Raw genomic sequence first — 23,807 nt, forward strand, 5'->3', positions numbered from 1 at the left:
TATGAACTTAAAAGAGTAATATGACCCTCATAGTAGAAAAATGATCATTTGGTTCATTCCAGAAACCACGTAAAGATTTTCCAACAGGCAGATTAAGAGGGGTGGGAGAAATTTATCCACCCCCTAGAAATGGATCAAATTCAAATTCCAAAAACTTTTTTCATTTTCCAAAACATTTTTTTAAATAGCAAGCACTTTGTATTTAAGAGTTGGTTTAGAAAGTATTAACACTTGACCAAAACAGGCAGAGGAATAAACTGCTAAATATCATCAATGGAAAGGAAGATGAACCCAAAATGATCATAAAGATATATAAAATGATATAGGTCAACAAGAAGTGAAATTAACTTACTAGAAATAAATTAACGCAAACCTTCGTAGTAATATATTTGTTGCTTGAATTTATAAAATAAAAGCCAGAGCGGAGGAGGGGAGAGAGAAAGATCTCTTTCCATGGCCCACTACGCAAATTCTCCTAATTCTCAGCTCCCATAAGTCAAACAATAATGTGTTTTCTGATTACTTCTATTACTACTATATTTACTTATTAAACACTTACATTATTCTAGGACTTTCTTTTAAACTACGATAGCAAAACAAAAAACAACCAAAAAGCCCACATTATTTTTCTAATTGTTGCTCATTGGCTAATACTGAAAGGACTGCTTAAGTCACAATCGCGTTCAGATAGGTTTGGCCCTCTCTAGGTTTCGTAGAAAGCGGCCGGGTACCCGCTTCCCCGGCGTTCCCCACTACACCGCGGAAACGAAACTGCATTAGGCTCCGCCCACTACCTGCTGAGTAAGCCAATCAGGGCGCAGCCCGGGCTGAGCGCTTGCCGGGTGTCATGGCGGCCTGCAGGCCTTGCTGCTCGTGCCTCCGGCTCCGGCCACTGGGCAATGGTCCCCTCCGTCTGCCAGGGCTGGGTCGGACACTCACCCAGTTGCAGGTGCGAGCACTATGGGGTGGCGCGGGGTCGCGAACCGTGGCCGTGGACCTAGGCAGCAGGTAAGGAACGGTGTGCGTTCTCTATTCTTTCACAAGGCGTCATGACAGGCCAGCCCGAGTACATTTCACCTCCTAGAGTACGAATCCGACACGCCAGGTCTCCTTCCCCCTCTTTATCCCAAACCTAAATTCCAAATTTCCCTTTCCGGGTTTTGAGTCTGTCTCTTGGCACCCTCCTTCTCACGCTGTCTCAGCCTCGTGCCCTTTGCTTCTTGTTCTTCCCTTCTGCCCCGCTCCGGGCTTCTTTTCCCCAGCTGAGTCTGTCCACCTGATTTCCGTTCCCTTTATTTTCGGGGACTCCTGGGCTATGAAATGAAAAGCTAATGCGTTGATAATTGATGCTTACGTCATCCAATTTAGTTTACTGCCTAAAAAGCTTGGCCTGTATGACCCTGGGTAGGAAGGGAAGGGCAAGGTCAGTTTATTGAACGCCGGTTATATGATACTCTCATGTTTAAGCCTGTAGTAAATGTATTAAAACAACAGAGGCTCAGAGAAGGTTAGGTAGCTTTCTCAGAGTCAACCAACGCTAGTACTATGAGGCTAGGTGGATTTTGAACTTGTTTTTCAAACCGTTACTCTCTTTAGGGGTCTGTTTGTCAGAATTCATGTCTAAAATCACTTTTTAAAAACTACCGGATTCATTTTTAGAATAAATGAAACGGCTAATGCTTACTTTATATATCTACACCTTTCACATGTACTTTTAAAAAAACTTTGATCCTAGTTCATACTAAAGCCAGAAAATTTGGCTTTGAATCCAAGACTTCCTCCCTAAGTTACTGAATGATCTTTGAACAAGTTACTTCACTAATTCAGGTCCCCCCAGCCTCCCCTCTCTGCCCCCCAAATGAAGAGACTGAATTAGATAAAGATTCAGCAAACTTTTTCTGTAAGAGGCTAGATAGTAAATATTTTAGGCTTTGTGGGCTGCATACTGTGTCACATATTCATGTGTGTTTACAAACTGTCTAAAAATGTAAGAAACAGTCTTAGGTGAAAGGCTGTAAAGAAACATGCTGTAGTTTGCTGACCTCTAGACTAGATGATCTCTAAGGTCTTTCCACCTCTGGCATTCCTTGATTTTGATTTTTTGAGGGAAAAGATATCTCTTCCATTCTTCAAGGACTGAACATTTATTCTTCTCTGAAGAAATGCCCCAGAACATTTCACTCAACAGACATTTCCTATTTGTTAGGCATGAGGGACTCAAAGCAACAAGATTAGCCTCTGCCTTCCAAAATTTTCATCAATAATCTACTTTGAATCTTTCATTTATTAGTCAACCTGGACCTCTTTTGTAACCTCTTTTTAAACCTGTGTCGTGTGTTGTAACAGTGAGATTCATAAATATCATACCTGCTGGGTAAATCAAATATTTTCTTTGTCATATGTTTGTTGTTTGCAGCAAACTTTTTGGGTGATTACTATGTACCACATACTTTATACTTGTTATATGTATTCTTTACAGTACCCTAGGAGGTTGTATACTATTGTGGTAAATGTATTTAATACTTATAGTAACCTTTGGGATAACTTTAATTTTCATTTCAACAAGTTATTTTTGAGCATCTACGATATTGAGTTACAAGGCAATAGAGATAGTCTGATGAGGAAGTAAGATAACAGAGGTTCAGTGCTGAGAAAATCAGTGTGGGAAAGGTATTAGGTATGAACAGGGTGCTGAAGGAGCACTGAGGGATGTTTATCACACCCTAAAGCTTACTGTTCAAGGTGAATCCTGAAAGGCAAGGAGAAGGTAGCAGAGAAAGTGGCAAGCGCAATTGCAGAGAAGTGAGAGAGTGCATTGAGTAACTACAAATAACTTACTATGGATGGAATGAAAAGATGAAATGTGAGTTAGCAACAAAGCAAGGCCAAATCTTAAAGGTGGGTGTTTTGTTTTGTTTTGTTTGCAGGGGTGGGGGGTGGGGTGAGTTTTGTATCAATACGACTGAATTTTTCTTGGTGGAAGTTGGAGTAAGGTGGTTACATTCCATACCATTTTGCAAGTGTTTCTAAAAATGTTCTTTAAGCATATCTCTCTCCCTGGAGTTCCACTTCCTGTGGCAGATGGCTCCTCTTTTCCCTTCTATCTTCCTAAGCTACCTCCTCCCACTCTTCTGCCCAACATTAGGATCTCCCTGCTCATCTTATCCTTTTTATTATTTATTTTTTTCAAAAGTATTTTTTGATTAGGTATTCACTCACATGGTTCAACATTTAACATCTCCCACCAACTCATTCAGTCCCCATTGTAAATACAGTCGTCCCTCAGTATCTGTGTGGAATTGGTTCCAGGACCCACCGTGGATACCAAAATCCAAGGATGCTCAAGTCCCATAGTCAGGCCTCCCTATTCATAGTTCTGCATCAGATGATTCAACCAACCGAAGACTGTGTTTTCTAAAAAAAAAAATCCATGCATAAGTGGACCCTTACAGTTCAAACCCATGCTGTATATTAGCATTAGAAGGTTTTAGCAGTGCTTCCCTGGCTCCACTTCTCTCCTGGTTTTTGATACAATTGGGAGGGCTTATACAATACAATTGGGATACAATTGGGAGGGCTTATACAAGGGCTTTGATACAATTGGGAGGGCCAGGGTGGGGATAGTCCACTCCTTGGCTCATCCTTGTCAGTATCCGTACTCTCTTCCTTGATACACTCGTTTGTCAGTTGGCAGACATCTGGGTTGTTTCCATTGGGGAGCTGTTATTAATAATGCTGCTGTGAAAGTTCATGTGCAGATTTTTACATGGACATATGTTTTCATTTCTCTTGGATATATACAGGAGTAGAATTGCTGGGTCATATAGTACTTCTTTGTTAACCTTTTGTGGAATTGCCAGATTATTTCCCAAAGCAGATGCACCATTTTACATTTCAATCAGCAGTGTATGAGAGTTCCAATTTCTCCACATCGTCATCAACATATAACATCCTAATAGATGTGAACAGTATCTCATTGTGGTTTTGATTTGCATTTCCCTAGTGGCTAATGATGGTGAGCATATTTTCATTATTTGTTGGCCATTTGTTGATCTTCCTTGAAGAGACATCTGTTCAAATCCTTTGACAGTTTTTAAAACTGGGTTTCTTTTTATTGTTAAGTTGTAAGAATTCTTTACATATTCTAGATACAAGTCCCTTATCAGGTATATGATTTCAAAATAATTTCTCCTATTCTGTAGGTTTTCTTTCACTTTCTTGATAATATTCTTTGAAGCATGAAAGTTTTTAATTTTGATGAAGTCAGATTTATCTATTTTTTTCCTTTTGTTACTTGTGCTTTTGATGTCATCTATAAGAAGACATTGTCTAACCCAAATGTATGAAGATTTATTCCTATGTTTTTTCCTTAGAGTTTTATAGTTTTAACTTTTACATTTAAGTCAATAATCCATTTTGAGTTAATTTTTATTTATAATACAAGGGAAGGGTCCAACTGTATTAACTTTTTTGCATATGGATATCCAATTGTCCCAGCACCATTGGTTGAAAAGACTGTTTCTTTCCCCCATTGACTTATCTTGGCGCCGTTGTAGAAAATGAAGGTGTCTGCAGTCAATCTTGGAGTTTATATTTGGAAAACAATGAGGGAAATTTTAAAGGATTTAAGGAGAGAAATGATCCAGTTTGTGTGGTAAAAGGCTACTTTAATCGACAAGGCGAGGGTGGTAAAACAAGAGACTAAGGTGGTAAATGGGAAAAACACTTAAGAAGACAGCTTCTGGGGGTATATGTATACGTATAGCTGATTCACTTTGCTGTATAGCAGAAACTAACACAACATTGTAATGCAACTATACTCCAATAAAAATTATTTTTAAAAAAAGAAGAAGAAAGCTTTTGCACCCCAGAAACACTGTGTCATTCAGATTATCCTGTGCCTTGGTTTCTATGTTTTTCCTAAAGCAGCTCTTAAATTCCCCTGTATCTTCAATAATGATAGTGAACTCTATCCCTTTTTAGTTTGTTTTTTGCTGGTTGGGGGCCTGTGAGGCTTGGCAACCATTAGTTCTTCTATTAGAATCTTTAATTGCTTTATACTAAGCTGGGAATTGTACTGATGACCTAAGTCCTTTTGTATTGAATTTTTATTTTAAACAGAAAATTAGAAATATCCTCTGGAAAACTGGCCAGATTTGCAGACGGCTCTGCTATAGTACAGGTAAAAAGTTCAAGTTGTTAAATTTTCATCTTAAAAATGGCTATCAAGACTGGTACTGAATATCTTTATAACATCGTGTAACTTCGTAGAATTTTGGTATTGGAAATTAATTCAGACCATTTCTAGTGTCAGAACCATTCCAGACAACCAGGGAGTCAGAGGACTAGGTATATTAAATGAACTTTAAGATCTCTTCCAAACTTGGGGTTCTGTTTTATTCTTGTAAATTCTGTAATGCTTTTCTAGAGAAAGTAATTTTACAGGTTTATTCAATAGTAATACTTGGGAAATTTTTCTTTATAGTCTAAATTTCCTAATAAGAAGTAGAAAATACGATTGGATGTGACTAAGCTATCAGTGAGCCTTTTCCCTTTAGTTCTGTTGCTTTTGAAAAACTTAGTGACTATTCTAATACAGATCATGATCATGCAGAAGGGATTAAGATCTGACTACTTGCGAATAATTATTTTCATAGTCATTGTGTCATGGAATAACATTTCTCTTCCCTTCATTTAACTGAGGGAGGATTCAGTCATTCACTGCTTATATGTTAATATCTGATTTTAAACGAATTTACCAGTGTTGTTGTTTATGTTTAACTAAGTCAGGTGACACTGCAGTGATGGTCACAGCGGTCAGTAAAACAAAACCTTCACCTTCCCAGTTCATGCCTTTGGTGGTAAGTATTTGCTGATTTTTCTGAACTGTAATATAGCATAAATATAGAATTTGTAGTATTTTCATCCATTGTCTATTGAGTACAAAGTGTAAACTTTGCACAATAGAGGATTTTCCTTAATTGTTTGATATTGAGTCATTAAAAGAATTTAAACTGATTGCTTCATAACCAATTCTCATATTAGTGGTAAGCATACTTTACAAGGTCCAAGTTCATTAAGTTGACAAAAACAGTGGAAGTGCACAAGTATTTTGATGTTTAATAAGCAATGAATTCATTGCTTTCATAAACTTCCCTTTAGTATGAGTCTGCAAGTATATGTTTGGTGAAGAGTAAAGAGCTCATTAGTATTTTATGGCTTCTTTTATTATGAAAAGGGGAATGCAGTTATATCTAAGAGAGGTAAAACAAAAAAGGCAATGTTGAACTTGACCAGGATAAGCTACTGTGGGAAGTAGGGAGGCTACACAGTCATCTGACTAAGTGGAAGGCTTTTTAAAAATCCATTTGCTGAAACATTTCTATCAGCTCTTCTTTCCCTAAGAGATACAAAACACTAAAAGTAAACAAAATATTCTCCACTCTTAGTCTGTAATATGCTGTTGCAACCTCAGGAGAATTGTATCTATATAGTAGTTCCTGGGGAATAGTTTGCTACTACAAAAAGCAGTTGAATGAACTGCATTTTTTTCATTGCTACTTCAGGTTGACTATAGACAGAAGGCTGCTGCAGCAGGTAGAATTCCCACAAACTATCTTAGAAGAGAGATTGGATCTTCTGATAAAGAAATTCTTACAAGTCGAGTAATAGGTAAGATATTAAGATAGAGGCATTAACCCTCTCTGATAAGCCTGTGTTAGTATCTCTTTTCTTCCATCTGTATTCTACAGTATCTCTTAAATTTTCTTTCACTATATTAACACTGCCTAAGATTTTTTTTTTTTTTTTTTTTTTTTTGCTGTACGCGGGCCTCTCACTGCTGTGGCCTCTCCCGTTGCGGAGCACAGGCTCCGGACACACAGGCTCCGCGGCCATGGCTCGCGGGCCCAGCCGCTCCGCGGCATGTGGGATCTTCCGGGACCGGGGCACGAACCCGTGTCCCCTGCATCAGCAGGCGGACTCTCAACCACTGCGCCACCAGGGAAGCCCCTGCCTAAGATTATTTACTTTCTGTATCCCCTCACTCAAATGTGGGCTCCATGAGAGAAAAAACTTTTTGTTTGTTTAATACTGAATCCCCTATACCTGGCATACTGCCCAGCACAAAATAGGCATTCAATAAATATTTGTTGACCAAATGAATGAATCTCTATTAATCATGTAAATTCTGTGGCCCACACCTCTACTCTGTTGAACCTATCCTGAGTATTTTCCATTTTTATGTTCATGGTAATTCCTGAAAGCATTATATTCGTCAACTACTGAAATATGTTTATAACCTTTCAAATCTTTGACGGCCTTAAATATTGTGGATCATTTGTAGTCTATAGCTCTTCTACCCAAAATTTCTACTTTATATTTATATGCATTCATCAGACACAGAAAGTAAAGGAAGGATTTTCTTTTGGTCTACTGTTGGTTAAGTCTCTTTCCTCTGCTTATATAAATAAATAACACATAAGCAATGAATTCTGATGCCTGTGGAAACAGAATGAAAAGCTGCTCCCCAATTTTACACTTGGGTGCTCTTGCCCTGCTAGTTTTTCGTCTTTAGGGCATGATGTATATTAACATTTATCTGTGACCCTGTCAGTAAATTAGTCCAAGGGTTTTGTTTTTGTTATTATTGTTTTGTTTTATTGAATGGCTAGTTATATTATTTTTTAGCTTGTTTAATGAGGGAAAAGTTTTAAACTGTGAAGCAACTTCTGTCAGTAACTATTTAATGTCTTTTCTTTTTTTGCTTTTGGCAGATCGTTCAATTAGACCTCTCTTTCCAGCAGGCTACTTTTATGATACACAGGTAGGTTCTGTTTTAGTTTTATTTGTTTCCAGGTCAATCAAAAATGACTTAATGAATCTCTATTTAATACTTCCTAGGCTAAACATTATAAACAGTACAAAATAAGAATTTTTGGTGATCCTGCTACATTTTACATTAAGTTTTTTAAAAAACAATAATTTTTAAAAGCTAACATTTATTTGGTGTCAATTTGAGCTGATACCTGAATTATGAGTAGGAATTAGCCAATGTAGGAGTGTAGGAAGATGGAGTGGGAAGCACAGAAGCCCTAAGGCAGGAAAGAATTTGGTAAATCTGAAGAAAGGTTAGAGTGATTGAGGTGGGTGGGGACAGTTCAGGCTGGGCCTTGAAGGTCATATTAGTAACAGACTAGGACAGTTGACACAACTAATCTTTACTACCTATTTTTATCACTAGGTCCTCTAAACCTCTACTTTCTTATATTTTAATACTTTTCTGAATATTACTTTCTTTCAGAATAATGACCCATATACTTTAATTAAGTAACTATTTTATGTATTTGAGAAAAATAAATATGCCTTGCAAATATCCCTTTGCAAGGATGTCACCGCCTCAAGAAGTTATTTTCCTAAGTACATGAAATAGGCATATTATTACAGTGTAATTTATTTGTCTATGCTTACCAAACATAAGACAACAATATTTTTATGTAACATTTACTAACATAGCTAACATTTACTGAATACTTTCAACATGCTCAGTATTATAAATGCTTTACGCACAATATTTCCTATAATTTTCCTAAGAACTGTTTAGGAAGATGCTGTTATTTTTCCCTTTTAAAGATAAGGAAACTTTTGAGGCTTAATTTAAGTAATTTGTCAATGGTCAAGCATGTAGTTAAATGATAACCAGAATTAAGGGGTTTGACTACAAAGGCCCTGCTTTTAACCATATAGTGCTCCTATATTTTAGGACAAGATGTTAATCGAAATGATAATCCTCCCAAATCAAGTAGATTTTTTTTTAAGTGCTTTGAATTTTTTCCCTTGCACCAGATCCTTTGCAATCTGTTAGCAGTAGATGGTGTTAATGAACCTGATGTCCTAGCAATTAATGGTGGTAAGTATAAAAATAAAGATTAAAATTATTACTGTTGTTTTTTTTTTTAAGCGATGAAATATTTTTATTTCAGCTCTTATTTTTTTCCTTTTTCCTTAAAGCTTCTGTAGCCCTCTCATTATCAGATATTCCTTGGAATGGACCTATTGGTAAGTTAGGATCTGAAAATAAGAAACATTTTTTTCAAGAAATAAAAGTAAGCATGCTATAGGAAGGGCATAAATTTATTGGCTCTGAATTATTATTTCTTAGGGAGTTGAATTAAATGACATTCTAAGAAGAGTCCTTTCAGCATTTTGAGACATTTTTTTCTTTGCTTTGGGTTTTGTTTCTTATAGCAGTATATTATGGTGTTAAAGACTATTTTATGTTTTTAGATACTGTGACTTCTTTGTTGCGTCTTCTGTTAGAGGACTTTCTCTTTTTTTGGACTGGGAAATTGTCAGAGTACATACTCTTTCAGGATAACACAAACATGTTTGTAACTTACAGCTCTTATAAGTTGTAATCATGCAATATACAAATGATTCATCAAGTAAATGATTATTGAGTGTCCTAAATGCCAGATACTTAGCTAAGCACTGAAGGAAGTAAGGCAGACTAGGCATCAGTAGTACAAGATGAATGAGACAGTTCTTGGTTTCAGCATAAGTGAAACAGACAAATAATTATTGATATTTATAAACAATATTATAAAAGTGTAGTCAGAGTGCTAAGAAAATGATAGAGAAGGGCGGGTTTAGTCTTGTGAGGTCAGGTTGTCAAGGAGAGCTCCTCAGAGTTATCGACATTTAAGCTGAACCTTAGTAGGATCAGATTGTAAGCACTTGCCTTAGAGAAAGTACATTCTAGACCAGGAGAAAAACATGAGCATAATCACAGAGATGTAGAAGAAATGGTGTACTTGAGCAACTGAGTGTTCCAGTAAGGCCGGAGGTAGGGTGAGGTAGCATAATCTGTGGGCCCTAAATACCATGATAGAAATATGGATTTTACTGTGTTCACAATTGAAGACAGGGATTGAAGCTGTCACTAGGATGTCTTGAAAACTTGAGTTTTTATTAAACAGTTGCCAATATTTTAATATGTTTTAGGGGCAGTACGAATAGGAATGATTGATGGAGAATGTGTTGTTAACCCAACACGAAAAGAAATGTCTTCCAGTACTTTAAATTTAGTGGTTACTGGAGCACCTAAAAGTCAGATTGGTAAGTAGTTTAAGTGGTAGATTTATTCTGGATTTTACTTACAAGTTCTGGCTTCTTAAAAATGTATTTAAACTCTTTTTTTGTATGTGTGCTTTGTTAATTAGCCATGAAGATTTTTGTTTTATTGCTGCCCTATTTTGGTAGCACTCTTGATTCATATCAAACAATACCTAGAATTATGGACTGTTATACCACTCTAATTGAATCGTTATCAAGATAATTCTAGTAATTATTTTTAGACAGATAAGCTAGTCTAAAATTTGAAGTTCCAACTGTGGTAGTAAATTAATTGTTTCATTCATTTAAATATGTTAATTTAGCTAATGCAGTCATTCTAAGTCTGTTGTCCTCTGAGAAAGAGGTATCATATTTCCAGTAGGTGGAAAACTAGTAATAAAGTAGAAGAAATGCTCTGACCATGGGCCACCTTCACTCCTTCTAACTAAAATGTCATAATTGCATGAATGAAAATCAGGGGATGGTTCTGTTGAAGAAGAATGGGCTTTAACAGTCCAAATGACCTGGGTTTGAAACCCAGCATCTGCCGCAGTTAATCATGGACAAATTAATTAAGGTCTCTTAGCAGTTTATTCTACTATGTGACATCTGATGTCTGGAACTTTTTGACAATAGATCTTCTAATGTGGGAACATTTTGATGAAACGTAAACTATTAAACTTTTAGTTCTTTTTTTGTACAATTAATGTGTGAAACACCTCACTTCCAGCTTCTTCTTTTGGAGTGTTAGTAATAAGTTAGAATTAGGTACTATCAATATATATGATAGACAAAACACATGAAACAGGAGTTGTGTATTGTCTACACAACTGCTTGTCTGTCTACAAACTGCTTGTCTACATGTTAGTTAGGGATTGTGTGGTTAAACTAAATAACAAGGCTTAAACAAGACAGGAACTTATTTTTCTCTCAAGTAACAAAAATTCAGAGGTAATAAGTCCAGGACAATTACAGCAGCTCCATAATGTCTTAAGAAATCTAGATTCTTCTTAGCTTTCTACTCTGCTATGCTCAGGGTGTGGCCCACATCTTCATACTTATGAACAGGCTACCAGAGCTCTGGCCAACTTTTCTAACTTACAGGCAGGAGGAAGAAAAAAGAAAAAGGGGAATAGAAAAACGAGTGTGCCCTCTGAGTAAGTCAGCCTCCCTTTTAAAGAACTTTCCCAGAAGTCCCCACATAGCAGTTTCCACTTACATCTTATTGGACGGAAGTGTGACACATCTGCATCCATGACTACAAGGGAGGCAAGGAAATGGTTTTTGAATTCTACCTTGAGAAGGTGTGGAACTATTGAAATACAGAGAGGATTCCAAAGATATGGGGAGGCTCTGAATAATGAATGACCCCTACATCATATTTGAGCATCTCAGAAACAGCCTTGAGCAGAGTATTGGTTTACTATTGGAAGTTCACTTGGTCTCCATCTGAAATTTTTTTTGCTGAAAGTTACAGTGTTCATTTAATTCCAATTAGTAAATCGATTTGGCTTCTTTACAGGGCCATTATGATTAGAATCGAGGTTTGTAAAGTACCCGGCATAGTACCTAGTACCTAGTAAGCAAACAGTTAATACCTGCTATTACCATTAAGACACAAAATAAACTTGCTTCTAAATGGTCATATAGCCTCTATCTGCCTTAGAATTTGAACCCCTCTAATTTTAAATAGATATTGGAGGAATGAACTAAGGATCTTTACTGTATCTGTGGCATGCCACAGAAACCTGATAGGCAGCCTTCCAGCTGGCTCTTCTCACCCGTCCCTCTCTAGATGGAAGAATGAAACCAGAAACTGCTTAAACCGTCACAGGGTAGTCTTGAGTAATTATAAGGAGGCTGAACGTGATTCAGAACCAACCTGTAAGGAGACTGGTTTCAGAAGTTACCAGCATCCATTTTATGACTTCCGCATCACTATTTTCATGAAGATATTCAGCCAGTACTCTGTACTTTTGTCAAGGTATACCAAATATACATTTGACCCCATGTTCATGTGTTAAAGTTAATATTGGGTCCAAGTCATATCACACAAGTTGGCAGGAGTCTATTCAGCCTTGTAGAAACTAAAGCCAAAGCTAAATAGATTTTAGCTAGATACCATGCTAGAAGCCTTACTTTGGAGCTTTCCTGCTTTACACAGGAGTTTTACTATTACAGAACTATAAAAACAACCTTTTTATGGTAGTAGCTAGGGTTCTCTAGTTGGCTTACTTGAAACAGTATCACTGCAAAGATTTCCCCACCTGTGCAAGAATTAGACAATGTGACAATGACCAAATTAAGTGGGAGGTCACATCAAATATTGTTAAACAGGAAACATTTATTGGCCACCTATTGTGCTGATATTGTAAAATTTCATTTTAAATACATTTTAAAAAAAGATGCAATTGTACACATTAAAAGATGGAGTTTTATGGTATTTGAATTATATCTTATAAAGCAAAGCTGTTATAAAAAATTGTGTGCATAGTTTATTTTCTTTTCCATTTCATTTTTTATGAGAAATCTCTCATTAAATTTATGAAGAATATAAACCTAACTTCAAATATCAAGGTTTCTTTATTCATTTACTAGTGTTTATATTTTGGAATTATGTTGATTCTGAGGAAAGAAATCAAAGAGGATTAATAAAATTCATCTGTAGTATTTATGTCATGTCATGGTATTTGAAAATGCTATATTGGTAAAAGGTTCAATGGCAGTCCTTTTTTTTTTTTCTTTTTTTTTTAGTCATGTTGGAAGCCTCTGCAGAGAATATTTTACAGCAGGACTTTTGCCATGCTATCAAAGTGGGAGTAAAATATACACAACAAATAATTCAGGGCATCCAGCAGTTGGTAAAAGAAATTGGTGTTGCCAAGAGGACACCTCAGAAGTTATTTGTCCCTTTGCCAGAGATTGTGAAACACGCTCATAAGTAAGAACATCTGTACAAAAGAAAATATGAAGGTGTCACCAGATTTAATTTCCTCTCAGAAAAAACTTCTCACGGAAGCATTGTCCATACATTACTTCTTAAATAGCACCCTTCTATTTTAAGAGTCATTGCCATAAATACCAATCTAATGCTTCAAAAAGGATAAACCCACATCCCTCTTGAAGGGCCTAAGTTTGAATCTCAAAGGAAAGGGAAGAGTGAGTTTACTGGTGAAGATTCAGATCATCCTCATATCTCTCTGTGTCAAGGAAAAAGAGTATATAAAGCATAAGATATTTGAATATCTAAGGAAACTGTTGAGGTTCTTGAAAAGAAATACAATCACCACTATATGCCCAGTCCTTATAATAGTGCCTGCACATAAGCACTCAGTAAATTATGAATGAATGACCAGAAAATTATTTCACTTTATTTGAAATAAATTGAAAAAGTTAATATTTCCATTAGTATGAGTCTCACAGCCATTACTCAGAGATTAAAGAGTTATATACACTGTCCCCAACAAAAGCGTTGCCTGCAATAACAGCCAAAACACGTAGAACAGAAAAAAGCAACTGGTCATATGAGAGAGACTCAGCAGAGAGAAAGAGAAAAATCTAAGGTGAAATTAATTGAACAATTAAGAAGGGAGGGCATGTGTGTGATTTCCTTGATGAGAGGAGAAAGAAATTTGTGTTTTGTATCATATTATAAATAGTAAACAGATTAGCAGTGTTAATAGAGCAATAAATACATATTTTTAATTCTTTATGAAATGTTAAATATTTTAGCTTATTATTAAATATTTCAGTTTTGTTTATAATAGACACTGCCTAGTGTTTCCAAATATGCTGACATTTATTTTGTGCTTAAAATAGACTCGCCATGGAAAAACTCTACGCAGTTTTTACAGATCATGAACATGATAAAGTAGGTATACCTGAGTTTTGTTTATATAATTGTTCTGGGAATTCTTTTTTGTCATAGCTTACCCAGTTTTGTTTATGAATATTTGTCCTATTTTCATGAAAAATCTCGAAACAGAAAGCTAAATAAAAGCCTAGCTGTTTGCTTCTCCATTCTCCTTTTGTTGGGAAGGAAGTTTTAGGGAAAACTTTTAGGGAAGTGTGGAAATACATTTAAATGAATTAAACAGGTAATATTCCCTACAAATCAATAACCAGTTTCAATATTTTAAAGAATGTTACCATTACAGAAATCTGATTACTATTACAATGCGTTAATTGTATAATAATTTTAAAAATAGAAATGTTAAATATAATAACTGAACCTCAACTTTTAGATTTCCAGAGATGAAGCCATTAACAAGATTAGATTAGATACAGAGGAACAACTAAAAGGTAATTTTTTTTTTTTTTAGTTTAAAAAGTATTTAAAGGAAATAATAGATTTTAAAGTTTCAGTTGTGAGACCTTGAACAGATCGGTTATTCTCATTACTCCCTAGTTTTATATTTGGTAAACTTAAAATAATGATACATCCCAAGGTTACTGTTAAATTGACCTCTATAAATGGGTAAGAACTGTACCTGACATAGAGTGGGCACCAATAAATGCTGAATGTGTGAGGTATTTCTGACCTTTTCTGGATCAAACTCTTATACTCCAAAATGGGTATCGTTGTATCCTGTCATGAAAATCTAAAAGATATTCTTTAAAATTCTTGAGTTCTTAATTTGTAAAATTGCAATACAAATAATACATGGTTTGTGGGGATTGAATGAATAAGTCATTTACATCTGCGCCTGGCACATAGCAAGTGTTCAGTAAGTGTTAACTGATGTTGTTATTATTAACATGTGGAATTGTAAAATTTAGATTTTAGAGAATCTTGCTCTCTAAAAATTATTAAACAAAGGATTTGATTGTTTTAATATCAATCACAAACTGAATGTGTACCAGGCATGACATATAGTTCTCATTAATTTTTCTGCTAACAGACAAATATTCTCTCACCTGAGTATCTTATTTTAAGACAAAAATTCTGCTGCTAGCCTTGATATTAAGGCCATTACCTATAATTGCCATTGAAAAAGTTTGGTCTTTTCTCACTATATTTCATCCTATTAAGAATTAGAAATTGTTGAACTGAATGAATAAGCATTTTCAGAACTCTAATGGAAAACTGATGAATTCATAAAAGTGCTAACCAAAGATCAAGATGAAAAAAAATTAATTACATGGGACTGAGTGAATTGATGAGGATGATTATAATTTTTGTGACTTTCTGTTTGAATAAAAAAAAACTTTGAAGCATTTAGTATAAAATACAGGTTAATATCTTTATAACTTTGACCTGGGAAATAATTTCTTAAACAATTTACAATAAAAGAGCTAATCATAAAAAAAAAGAGAGAGAGAGAAGTTGTATAACACCTGTTGCCTTATTTAAAAAGAAAAGTGATTTTGTGTTTGTATTAATACATAATAGAATACCTTCATGACCCTCTGGGTTCATAGGATATTTTAAATGTTTTGTTACTAATTATTTTCCTCTCCAAGTGCAACTCACTTAAAGCATAAAAATTCATATTAAAATATAATATTTAAAATTATTCTTGCCTGATGAAGATGCAATTCTTAATATATCTCTCTGTGGCCATTTCTTGTGTTCTGGTTACTTTAAAGTTATATTTAATAAACCAATTGCTTAAGAGAACAGTGCTTAAAACTTGGCGTAAATCAATTGGTAAGATAAAGTAGCTGAACATTTAAAAGCATAAGCCTAGGCCGACAAATCTGTATTCAGGTCACAGCTGTCAGTTACTACCTGAGTGATCTCAGGCAATTTACTCCTCCTCTTTAGGCCTGTTTTTTCTTCTGTAGAATGGGGATAATAGTAATAGAATTTACCTCATAAATTCCTATAAAGATTAAAGGCATTTAAAAAAAACATGTAAATTACCTGGGTTATGAAAGAACTTGATGTTAAAAACTAGTCTGTAGGGATTTGTAACATATAAAAAAAAATTATTCCTCTATTTGTGGACTAAGATAAAAGATCCTAAGGCAAAACAGTTAAGGAGACTACTCTTAAAAATATCAGTTAAACCTTCTCATGATATGGTTGGCTAGATTTGTCAGATAACAATGTCATAGCTGATTTCAAAGCACTATTGTTCTGGTAGAAAGCAAACTAAGTTCCCATTAACAGTGCATTTGAGGTATAATACTTGTGTCTCTCCTACTTAAAAACATTTAATTATCTACTTTGAGGACTAAATGTTCAGAGTCAACTCCCTTGGCTTACTGCCATAGTTAATTTATTTGATACTGTGAACTTAAGAGAAATCTTATCTTCCAAAAAGAGAAAATCTTTGTTTTGGTTTGTCTTTTCTTCTATAGAAAAATTTCCAGAAGTTGATTCCTATGAAATAATAGAATCCTTCAATGTTGCTGCAAAGGATGTTTTTAGAAGTATTATTTTGAATGAATACAAAAGGTAACATATCCTTTTTTGATGGAATTGAAGGCAAGTTTCCTCAAAAGTGGAAACTTGCTCAAAGCAAGAGACTTTTTTTTTCAAATAACAGGAAAGAATTATATAATGTTTATTTTATAAATGGATACCTGTTGAAGAGTGTGTGCATTGGGTAGATGTGTTCGTCTCTCTGTGGGCCTCGTATAGAGCATTGCTTCACAGCTGTGACTGCGTGTTAGAATTACCTGCAGAGCTTTTTAACAATATAAGTGTATGGGTCACAACCCCTGAAATTCTGATTCAGTGGGACTTAAGATGGGGCCCAGGTATCTATATTATTTTTTTAAAGTTCTACAGGCGATTGTGACATGCAGTTCAAGTTGAGAACTTCCTGGTAGGATTCAAAAGATAATGTGTGATTTTTCTGACTTCCAACGCTGCTTTACTTAATTATTTCCTTTATTACTGTAGGTGTGATGGTCGAGATTTGACTTCACTTAGGAATATAAATTGTGAGGTAGATATGTTTAAAATTCTTCATGGATCATCATTATTTCAAAGGGGACAAACACAGGTAATATACGTAAAAAGCTACAATTATTTGCCAATACAGGATTGCTTAATTAGTTCTAATAGAAGTACATTATGTAGGTTTTTAGCATATGGAATATATTATCTATTCAGAGTACTTTGATTTTTTAAAAATGTTTAACAGTCAAGATAATGAACATATCAGTCGTCCCCAAGAGTTTCCTCATGCCTTTCTATAGTCTCTTCTTCCTGCTCCCCTCCCTTTCCTTAGGCAACTACTGATCTGCTTTTGTCACTGTAAATTAGTTTGCATTTTCTAGAATTATCTGGTATTTTTATTACATTTTTCTTTTAATCTTAAGTTCACAAAATTAAGTCACTCATACTCCTCAGTTTATGACATATTGGCATTGTTGGTCTATGGCCAGGCCCTCACTTTTTTTCTCCATTTAGCCTGAACCTTAGTCCTATTCTTTTCCTTTACCTATTCCCTTATATTTAACATATATGTGTATGCATTGTTTCATGTATTGTATTATGCTTTATTTTAATTATGTTAGTCACTAAGTTTGCCCATCTAATGGGTACAAAGTGGTATGTCATTGCTTTCATTTGTGTTTCCTGACAAGGAATGAACATCTCTTTATATGATAGCCAATTAACATGATAACTGTATAAACCATACCCTGGGGGACTGCATACCTCCGGGGCACTCTTTTCACACAGATAGTGTCCCTAGAGTTGAGCAGAGTGGTAGCCCTAGTTAAGGTTCGCTCTTTTGTGAATTATCTGCTCATATCCTTTGATCAATTTTTTTTCTTTTTTTAATATGGTTTACTGTCTTTTTCCTGCCATTTTTCACTGAGTTCTTACGTGTTTTAAATATTAATCCTTTTCAGTAACCATAATTTGTATGTATCATCTCCCTCTTTGCCATATGTCTTTTAACTTTGCTTGTGGTAGCCTACTAACTATAAGCATACCTTGGAGATACTACAAGTTCAGTTCCAAACCACTGCAATAAAGTGAATATCACAATAAAGCAAATCACACAAATTTTTTGATTTCCCAGTGCATATAAAATTTATGTTTTATACTACACTGTAGTCTATTAAGTGGGCAATAACATTACATCTAAAAAAAACAATGGACAAACCTTAATTTAAAAATACTTTATTGCTAAAAAATGCTAACCATCATCTGAGCCTTCAGCAAGTCATAATCTTTTTGCTGGTGAGGTTTTGAAAATTTCGAGAATTATCACAATGTGACACAAAGACACAAAATGAACAAATGCTGTTGGAAAAATGGTGCTGATAGACCTGCTTGACACAAGGTTGCTACAAACCTTCAATTTGTAAAAAAGGCATTATCTGCAAATAATTAAAAAGTTAAACACAATAAAGTGAAGTGCAGTAAAATGAGGTATGCCTGTATATGTCTACAGTGAACCCAAAATCTTTACTTTTGAGGTCTTCTTAAAGAAATCCTCCCTTACCCCAAAGTTACAAAATTATGCACCTACTTCTTCTATTAACTTTCTAGTTTTAGCTATTAAATTTAGACTATTAATCTATCTTGGAGTTTATTCCTATACAAGATATTAGGTAGAACCCTCCAGAGTGAGCCAATTTTGCAACACTGTTTACTAAAAATTCATTTTTTCCATTGATTTGTAATGTTACCTTATCATATTCAAAGTTTATAAATACATGTTTGAACTATACTCTCTTCCATTGTTCTGTGAGTTACCTGGGCCAGTGTCAAACTGTTTTAATTATTATAGTTTTGGGATATATTTTAATATCTGAGGGGCAAATCCTCCCTTTTTATTCTTCCTTCTCTTCCTCCCCCCCAAATTGTCTTAGCTCTTCTGTTACATTTGCTCTTTCATCTAAATTTTAGTATCATATCAAGTTCTGAAAAAAATCTTTCTATCCAATACGATTTAGATTGGTTTTGCACTTAATTTACAGAATGAGTAAAAAATGATATTTTTACAATTTCAATCACAGTCTTTACAATAAATATAGTCTACCTCTCCTTTGATTTGGGTTTTCTTTTATGGCTTTTAATAAAATTTTTAAAAAATAACTCTATTAAATTTTGTATACTTTTGTTAGCCTTTCTGACAATCTCTGTCTTTTAACTGGAGTGTTTAGTCCATTAATGTTCAATTTAATTATTGAGTTTAGTCTGTCATTTTATTATTTGTTTTTGTTTAGCCCCTCTGTTTTTTGTTTTTCTATTCTTTCTGCCTTTTTAGATTAATTTCATATTTTTTAGATCTCCATTTGAACTTGTCTGTTTGCTTTTTAGCTATACCTCTTGTGTTATTTTACACTAGTTACTACAGAGAATACAGTATACATTCTTTTCACAGTCTGTTTACAGTTAATTTTTTTCACTTCACACAAAATGAATAAAGTTTGCAACCACTTAGGTCCATTTGCCCCTCCTTCCATCCTTTATGCTGTAGTTGTCTTATGAGTTACTTCTACATGTGTTATAACTCCACAAGGCAACATTATAACTTTTATTTTAAACAGTTACATACTTAAAGAAGAGGGAAAAGATAGTCTTTTATATTGACCCACATATTTACCATTTCTGATGCTTTTTTATTTCTTCCTGAAGATCCAAGTTTCCATTTAGTATTATTTCGCTTCAATCTGACAAGATTTCATTTAGTATTGTCCTATGGATGTTCTGATAACAAATTCTTATTTTTCATTTATCTGAAAATGTCTTTATCTTTTTACAAAGAATCTTTTGCCAGAATATAGATTCTGGGTGTATGCTTTTTTCTTTCAGAACTTAAAGAAATGGTCTACTGTTTTTTGTTCTCCTTTTCTTTCTGATGAGAAATCAGGGCTCATTCAAATCATTGTTCCCTGTATGTTATTTTTTGTTTTCATCTGGGTGCTTTCAAGATTTTCTGTCTTTGGTTTCAGCAGTATGACTATGAAAAGTGTGGTTTTATTTATCCTACTAAGAGTTTCTTGAGCTTTAAACCTATAAATTTGTATCTTTCATCAAACTTGAGAAATCTCAGCTGTAATTTCTTCAAATATTTTTTTCTATCTCATTCTCTCTTTTCTCTCATTCTGGGGTTGCAAGTACATATATTTAGTCCTTTTGATATTGTCCCACAGGTCCTGGAGGCTATGTTCTTTTTTCCCTCCCTCGTTGTTCTGTAGAGTGAGCAATTTCTTCTAATCCATCTTCATGTTCACTGACTCTTGCCATCTTCTTTCCATTATGATTTATTTTTCAGTTCTAGAATTTCTGTTGGTTCTTTTTTATGTCCTTGAATATAATTATGATAGCTATTGAAAATCCTTGTCTGTTAATCCAACATCTGAATCAGCTCAGGGTCAGTCTCTATTCATTTTCTTTTCTCTTGAGAATGGGCCCCATTTCCTTTTGTTGTTTTTTTTTTTTTTTGTAGGTTGTATCCTGGATGTTGTGAATGATACATTGTAGAGTCTTTGGATTATGTTATGTCCGTACAGTCTTCTTAGATTAACCTTATTATTTTTTTTTTCCAATTTTAAGCAGTTAGTTTTATTGGCTGAACGTTTATTGAGGATTCCTTTAGGGTCAGGTTTTAAAATATTCCTCTTCTTGTCCTCCTCCCTCAGCACTCCCTAGTGCTTTACATAGGTAGTCTATGTGATATTAGACTTCTGGATTATTGAGATTTACACATAATATTTATACTGTGTAAGTAATATAATTTCTAATGTTTATGGAATGAATAAATGTTTACTGTACCTTGGCAAGCTTTGAATAGAAGGTACTTATCTCATTTCTTTAAAAGCTAAGTGGGTTCTTCAAATGTTTTTAGTTTTCATCTTCGTTGTTAGTAAATTAAAGCCTGAGGAATTTTTTTTTTTTAAAGAAGATGTTGGGGGTAGGAGTTTATTAATTAATTAATTTATTTTTGCTGTGTTGGGTCTTCGTTTCTGTGCGAGGGCTTTCTCTAGTTGTGGCAAGCAGGGGCCACTCTTCATCGCAGTGCACAGGCCTCTCACTATCACGGCCTCTCTTGTTGCGGAGCACAGGCTCCAGACGCGCAGGCTCAGTAGTTGTAAGCCTGAGAAATTTTATTTCTTCTTTTTTAGGTACTTTGTACTGTTACATTTGATTCATTAGAATCCAGCATTAAGTCAGACCGAATTATAACAGCTATAAAGTAAGTTATGTTTTTGGGTTATGATGTTATATAATTCATGTGGTATATTATTATTCATTATTACTTCCTAAAACCTGTATCTCTGTACTTCATTTTTCTATTTACATAATAGTGATTTCAAGGTTTTTCTGTGCTGTATTTGTCTCCTAACTCATTTGTTAAAACAAGTTTTGGTAAAGCATTTAATTCTTTTAAATATGGGTACATTTAGTTTATTCTTTATCTCTAGAACCATTCCTCTGGACAGATTTCCTGGGTAATCTTGAATGGATAGGTTTTTCTGTTGAATATTGTAAACAATAGAGCAAATAAATAATAAGCAAGAATCCCAGTTCCCAAAAAGAATCTGGAAGTTGTTAAAAGAAAAAACCTTATCTAATCCCAAAGCACATTTGAATTTGTGTTAAAAAAAATACTTGGTTTTCCTCCACTGTTCCTAAAAAGTCAGCAGTAAAATCACGTTGATCAATTTTAGATGATGAGAATCTATATTACAGTCCCCACCAGCATTTATGCATCAGAGTTCTGGAACTCACAGCCACAGATCTTCCTCAGTGCCTAACAGGGTTGCTTCCCTTTCCTTTATTAAGGGTCTCAGAAGACCAAAGGACTTTGCCTCCCTCTTCCTTCTGCCCAACTGATGAGGATAATCCCCAGTATCTTCAGGATAGCATCACTAATTGTTTTTCATGTACCTAATAAATATAACAATGCAGCTGTATGTATAAGACTTGAATGTTCATCATAATCATAATTCTTTGTGGTGGGGGAGCTCTTAAGCTTTTGTATTTTAAATTCCCATCTAGACCAAAACATGGTTGCCCTATCCTTCTTCATTTTGACTCCTTCTAGGAGGCAACACAGCTTCATAAGAGTGTGCACTGGGTTTGGCCAGCATACCTCTCTGTGTTCTAGTCCTAAGTCTATAACCTCTGTAAATGAGGGCATACACATCACTCAACCACGCTGGTCTTTGGTTTCCTCATCTTATAAAGTGCAGGTACTGGGCTAATGATCCCTAGCCTTCTCTCTAGCCCCTAAATCTATGATTCCTTTAGTCTTCTGAAGGTGTCTGGTTTTTAAATTTCTTTCCCCAAGGCTGTAATTTATGGTTGTGCAGATTCAGCCCTAGCCCAGGACTTTCTAAATCCTCTGTACGAGAGGTGGCTTTTGTAATCCCACTCAAAGGGGACACTGTTTGTGCCAAGAACCTGTATATGCTTGTCTTTTCCTCAGTTAAAAATAAATCTGGTTTCCTGCTTCCAGAAATTTTGTTACTTCTCATGCTTATTCTCCCCATTGTTCTAGATTCAGTCATAACAGTTCTCTTTTCAAACCCTGAAAAAAATCTTTGCTTGTCAGATCTCCTGATTGCTCTCAGCTATATCATTTCAGTTACTGATCTTCATTTCACATGTTTGGGAGGAAGATCATAACTCTGAGATTTAAGTAATATGTTTATATTTAGGATTCTCACTACGTATTAGTGCTTTAAAATGCATCTATTGTCTTAGTATTCAAACCTGGATATCTAAGTGCTTTATTTTAAGCAAAATTGTTTTCTTAAATCTGTGTAGAATTCATTCAGAAGCCCCAGAAAAAAATACTGTTTCTGACATTCATCCTTCTAATTCTGGTATTCAATTTCAGACCAACTCTCCTTAATAACCAGTTGTTTCTTAAATCTCCCTTACATCTTTTTTAGTTGTTTATTGAATAAATCTGTATCTATGTGATTTTTTTTTAATATTATGCTTTTTGTTTGCAGTGGGATAAAAGATAAAAATTTCATGCTTCACTATGAGGTAAGATGAATTTTTCCCCAACATTTTATTATGAAAGATTTCCAGAATACAGCAAAGTTGAAAGAATTTTACAGTAGATATCAGTATATCTACTACCTAGGTTCTACCATTAACATTTTACTATGCTAGTTTTTTGTGTTTTTGCGGGGGGGGGGGGGTTGTTTTGTTTTGTTTTGCGGTACATGGGCCTCTCACTGTTGTGGCCTCTCCTGTTGCGGAGCACAGGTTCCGGACACGCAGGCTCAATGGCCATGGCTCATGGGCCCAGCCGCTCCGCAGCATGTGGGATCTTCCCGGACCAGAGCACGAACCCATGTCCCCTGCATTGGCAGGCGGACTCTCAACCACTGCACCACCAGGGAAGCCCACTATGCTAGTTTTATCATATATCTATCACTGTTACTTTATTGCTTACAGAAGGGATTTAGAGAGACAAGTAGTAGCTTTCCAACCAACAACTTCCCGTCTGAGTCATACATAAAAGTTAAAGTATAGTAGAGAGTACTGTATTGGTCAAGAAAGAGTTGTAACTGTTCACATGTGTTTCAAACAAGTGGGGCTTTTCAGATACCTCAACTGACAAATCACCATCTCCCTTTAGTTCATTTAAATATTCATATTTTTACTCATTTGATTAGTAGTAAAAGAACTGAGGTATTTAATGTTAAACTACTTTATATGAAATCATTACATATAATTGAGTTTGTGATTGACTTTATTCACAACTAATCCTAAGGGACCAGATACAACACAACCATATAGCACTTTAGTTTTAGGA

The 23,807-nt window shown here is 34.9% G+C and overlaps 1 protein-coding gene across 1 annotated transcript in view; it reads left to right on the forward strand.

Moving 5' to 3' along the window:
* Positions 1-847: 847 nt before the first annotated feature.
* PNPT1 (polyribonucleotide nucleotidyltransferase 1) overlaps positions 848-23,807 on the forward strand; it is a gene marked incomplete at its 5' end in the record, with an annotated part of 37,466 nt that continues 14,506 nt past the window's right edge. The window contains 15 exons of the mRNA XM_079720840.1: positions 848-1,008; positions 5,122-5,182; positions 5,787-5,861; positions 6,567-6,672; positions 7,776-7,825; positions 8,845-8,908; positions 9,010-9,057; positions 10,003-10,116; positions 12,868-13,054; positions 13,933-13,984; positions 14,358-14,415; positions 16,420-16,516; positions 16,967-17,069; positions 21,154-21,224; positions 22,993-23,029. Coding sequence (XP_079576966.1) covers positions 848-1,008; positions 5,122-5,182; positions 5,787-5,861; positions 6,567-6,672; positions 7,776-7,825; positions 8,845-8,908; positions 9,010-9,057; positions 10,003-10,116; positions 12,868-13,054; positions 13,933-13,984; positions 14,358-14,415; positions 16,420-16,516; positions 16,967-17,069; positions 21,154-21,224; positions 22,993-23,029 — 1,284 coding nt within the window. The remainder of the gene's footprint in view (positions 1,009-5,121; positions 5,183-5,786; positions 5,862-6,566; positions 6,673-7,775; positions 7,826-8,844; positions 8,909-9,009; positions 9,058-10,002; positions 10,117-12,867; positions 13,055-13,932; positions 13,985-14,357; positions 14,416-16,419; positions 16,517-16,966; positions 17,070-21,153; positions 21,225-22,992; positions 23,030-23,807) is intronic.

The sequence above is a fragment of the Hyperoodon ampullatus genome (assembly GCF_949752795.1).
Source record: "Hyperoodon ampullatus genome assembly, chromosome: 15".
NCBI lineage: Eukaryota > Metazoa > Chordata > Mammalia > Artiodactyla > Ziphiidae > Hyperoodon > Hyperoodon ampullatus.